The sequence below is a fragment of the Bison bison genome, unplaced genomic scaffold, assembly GCF_000754665.1.
Source record: "Bison bison bison isolate TAMUID 2011002044 unplaced genomic scaffold, Bison_UMD1.0 scf7180017864340, whole genome shotgun sequence".
NCBI classification, from domain to species: Eukaryota; Metazoa; Chordata; class Mammalia; order Artiodactyla; family Bovidae; genus Bison; species Bison bison.
Genome location: NW_011494912.1, coordinates 4,293,819 through 4,297,962, shown reverse-complemented (window position 1 = coordinate 4,297,962; position 4,144 = coordinate 4,293,819). Strand labels below are relative to the sequence as shown.

The window sequence follows — 4,144 nt, the reverse complement described above, 5'->3', positions numbered from 1 at the left end:
AAGGCCCCAGGTATGTGGGACTCTCCGATCACCCTCAGTCCCCTCTGTCCTGGGTTGAGTGGGGTGGGGAACCTGGGCTCAGCTGGCCCAGATGGGTGGTGCGAAATCCCTGATGTGTTTGTGATGAGCTGGGAAGTCTGGGCAGAACTGGCCGCGGCTTGGGCCAGCACTCCCCTCACTGGAGCCGGGGTGCCCTGGGCCTGTGGTGGCCAAGCTGCAATGATGGCTCCTTGTCATTACAGGTGGGGGCGGAGCTTTTGCTGGAATCCCAGGTAAGGCAAGGCTGGGTCCCTCCACGCCAGGGAGGGTGGGCAGGCCTGGGGGGCGGTGGCGGGCAGCCAGGCAGGGATTCCTGCCCTGGGGGGAGCTGAGCACTCCCACTGCTCCAGGCCTTGGACTGGCTTCGCACAAAGTGGCATCCGTCACAGGCCTGCTTCCCCTGCCCCCACTCCTGTCTGGCAGCCCAGAGGAGCCCAGAAAATGCAGCAGCCTGTGCCAAAGGGCGAGAAGGCTGCGGTCTCCGAGTGTAGCCCAAGCCACAGGAAGGGGAGCATCCTGCAGCTTCCTGGAGGAAGCCGCCCGTCGCTGGGGGTTGCTCAGCTGACTGATGACATAAAGAGGCAGGAAGGCCCTCTGGGCAGGATGCTTTCCATATTCCCATTCCATGGGAGCTCATTCTAGTCTGAGCGGAAAGTGGAACTGGAGGCTGGAGGCTTCGCAGGGGCTTCTGGCCCACGTGGCTGGGGCCTGATTGCTTTGCTTTCCTTGTTCCCGCAGGAGTTGGACCCTTCGGAGGGCAGCAGCCTGGAGTCCCGCTGGGATACCCCATCAAGGCACCCAAGCTGCCAGGTAAGGCAGGCAGAGGATTTGTGAGACACCACTCACTGGGCCTCCCTGCTGGGAGGTCAGTTTGGGAGGGGACTTGTTTGTCCACCTGTATCTTGGGGTGGCTGGAGAGGGTAGTCAGGAAACCTGGGTAATTTTGCCCACTTCTGGTCACCAGCAAAAGAAAGCGGGGAGGAACAAACTTCCCTGGTGGGTCCAGCGGCTGAGACTCCACACTCCCGATGCAGGGAGGGGGCCGGGTTCAAGCCCCGGTCAGGGAACTAGAGCCTGCACGCTGCAACTAGAAATCCCCCATGCCTCAACCAAGATGCTGCAAAGCCAAATAAAGAAATATTTTTTTAAAAAAGAAAGAAAGCGGGGACAGACCAACATCTTGCAGGTGCTGGCCTCCCACACACACACATGCATCCCTGTCCACACACACATACACACGCACAGAGACCCGTAGCCCTGATGGGAAGCCATATATGTGGATGGCAAGAAACACCATTCACTGGAAAGAAACCTCTGACGTCAGTTCACCCCAGCTGTCAAGCTCACACGATGATGAGCTATTTCCTGCTGGGGAAGAGACTAAGGAAGACCCTCAGGCTTGGGGGCCATGGCAGGTAGAAGAATGGCCATCCCTTTGTGCCCTGGAGCGGCGCATCCTCTCCCCTCTCCTCCTCCAAGGCCTTGGCTCTCCTGAGAGCCTCTGGAAGCAGCTCAGGACCCTGGTGGACGGAAGGAGGCCTCAGGCCTCAGTACGTGTGGGGACTAGGTCTGTCTGCCCAGGTAGCGGGGGGCCCAGTGAGGCGTGGGGCCGCCAGGGGGCAGCCGCTGAGCCCACGCTCCATCTCCTCAGGTGGCTATGGACTGCCCTACAGCACGGGGAAACTGCCCTATGGTAAGGCCCTCTTAGGCTGACGGGCTTCTGGCTCCTTCCAGCTGCAGGGTTCTGGCAAGGGAGCTATGGCCCCAGTCCAGGGCTAGGAGAATACCAACTGGGGGGTAGGGTGGGCGTGGAGTCTCAGAATGGGAGCCCCCTAAGAAGGGGGACGTGGAACTGGGACTCAAGACAGCTTGGTTCTCAATCCTGGCCCTCGCACTTATCACCAGGCCTTGAGAAAACAGGTTTTCTTCTCAGAACCTCAGTCTCTTCATCTGTAAAATGGGAATAACCATTCCACACATGTTTGTATTTAACTCTGGCTGGGGGTGACAGGTGGAGGCTCTGGGTGGCCTGGTCCTTGAAGGGCAGGGGAGGGGGCAGCCACCGTGAGATCGCACGGATGCCCACTGAGCCTCTCCTCTCGCAGGCTTTGGGCCTGGAGGAGTGGCTGGTGCCGCGGGCAAGGCTGGGTATCCAACGGGGACAGGTAAGGAGAGCCTCACCCCTCCACCAGCCAAATAACTCAGGCTCCAGAAAGCTAGCCTATATCCAGACCCTGGTCTGAGTCTAAAGAAGGACCCTGGTGGGGCAAGGCAGGAAGCTGGGGCAGCTCTCCCAGCCTCTGCTTGCTATATGCCCCACATCCACACCCAGATATGAACCAGTTGGTTTTCTTGGGCCTGGAAGAGACAGGCTCTGGAGATCCCGGGGCACACTTTCCAGGCTCTCCCCTTCCTCTTCCCCCAGGGGTTGGCCCCCAGGCTGCAGCAGCAGCGGCTAAAGCAGCAGCGAAGCTTGGTAAGTACGCCTGGACCCCCTGCCTGCTAGCTGCCAGCCCTCCAGCCTCACCATGCCTATTACCACCGAGTTATCCCAGATAACTAACCAAGGTGGCCCCTCCTCACCACACTCCTGTTTATCCGGCTGTTTCAATGCCACCCGTTCCTCCCTCCCACCCTCCATTCATTCCTTCCCCCTGTGCATCCGCTCCACCCTCCATCCCTCCATCCATCCACCCACCCCTCCACCCATCCATTCACCCATCCCTCCCTCCTTCGGTCCCTTCCTCCCTCCATCCAGCCATGAATCCACCCCTCCCTCTGTCCATCTATCCACCCATTCATCTCTCCATCCATCCATCTACCCATCCCTCCATCCTTTCCTCCTCTGTCCCGTCCTCCGTTTCAGAAACCAGGGACAGATAAGGACTCTGCTGAAGAATGTCAGCACTGTCATGGGGCTCAGGAAGAGGGAGATGTTGCTTCTACCTGGGGATAATCAGGAAGGGTTCTCAGAGAAAATGATATTTGATTCATAGCCTTAAAATATAGGTAGAGAGTTTGCCAGGCGGTTAAAATAGGAAGGAGCAAGCAGAGGGAGTGGGTACAGCAGTGGTTAGAATGATCATTTTAGGTGGTACATGTATGAGCGTTTAAACAGTTTAATAGTTGAGTATCAATTTAATATGTACTATAAAACTCTTAACTAGCTCCTCAAGCCCCGATCCTTTGGCTAGTCGATGTGGCACGGCCTTCCCTCGGCCCATGCATGGGCCAAGTGGGCCCCTGGTGGTTCCCCAGTTCAGAGTTAGATCATGGGGGTGAAGTCTTCACCTTCAGCCCCAGTCCCAAGGGAGCCCCTTCTTGCAGCCATGATGAGATGGAAGATGCCTGCCCACTAGCCCAAGGGGGCGAGAATGTGGAGGGAAGCAGTGAGTTGGAGGCCTGCCACACAGAGGTCCTCCTCCAGGCCCCCAAGGCTGGAGGGGATGGCTGGAATGTGGGAGCAAGAGAGCGGGGCGGCAAGGGGCAGCGAGGGGCTGCGAGAGCCAGGCGGCTGGGCGCTTGGATTACAAACTTGGCCGCGTGTTCGGAACACAGAGAGAGGAAGTCTTGAACATTCTTGCAGGGGCCCCTCTGGCCCGGGGAGCGGCCGCTTGTGGTTTCTCAGTATGTGGCAGTGATTAGGATGGGATTTGTCTGAAAACATACGAGTCACTTAATGAGGCTGTTGAAATGGACACTTTAGGGGTGAGTCAAGGAACAGTGGGGTGGGGGCCCCTTCCCAAGCAGGCCCGGCCGGAGATGCCTGGGCCTCATTCCCAGAGGAGATTGCAGTGGTGAAAACACCAGCGTCCAAGCAGCCTTCCTGCCTGGCTTCAGGAGGGGCCCCTGGGAGCCACCTCTTCACTGTCCCCACTCCAAACAGGTGCTGGAGGAGCCGGAGTTCTCCCTGGCGTTGGCGTCGGTGGTGCTGGCATTCCTGGTGCGCCTGGCGCAATTCCTGGCATTGGAGGCATTGCAGGTAGGGTCCATCCCAGCAGGCGGTGAGGGGTGTCCTTGAGAAGGTCGCAGGGAAAGGGCCTCACCCTCTGCCGCTTTCCCTCCAGGGGTCGGGGCTCCAGATGCTGCTGCTGCCGCCGCCGCC

The 4,144-nt window shown here is 58.8% G+C and overlaps 1 protein-coding gene across 1 annotated transcript in view; it reads left to right on the top strand.

The window, feature by feature from the left end:
- ELN (elastin) overlaps window positions 1–4,144 on the top strand; it is a 33,784-nt gene that overhangs the window by 15,256 nt on the left and 14,384 nt on the right. The window contains exons 11-18 of the mRNA XM_010854287.1: window positions 176–205; window positions 243–272; window positions 778–849; window positions 1,691–1,732; window positions 2,145–2,204; window positions 2,465–2,515; window positions 3,926–4,021; window positions 4,107–4,138. Coding sequence (XP_010852589.1) covers window positions 176–205; window positions 243–272; window positions 778–849; window positions 1,691–1,732; window positions 2,145–2,204; window positions 2,465–2,515; window positions 3,926–4,021; window positions 4,107–4,138 — 413 coding nt within the window. The remainder of the gene's footprint in view (window positions 1–175; window positions 206–242; window positions 273–777; window positions 850–1,690; window positions 1,733–2,144; window positions 2,205–2,464; window positions 2,516–3,925; window positions 4,022–4,106; window positions 4,139–4,144) is intronic.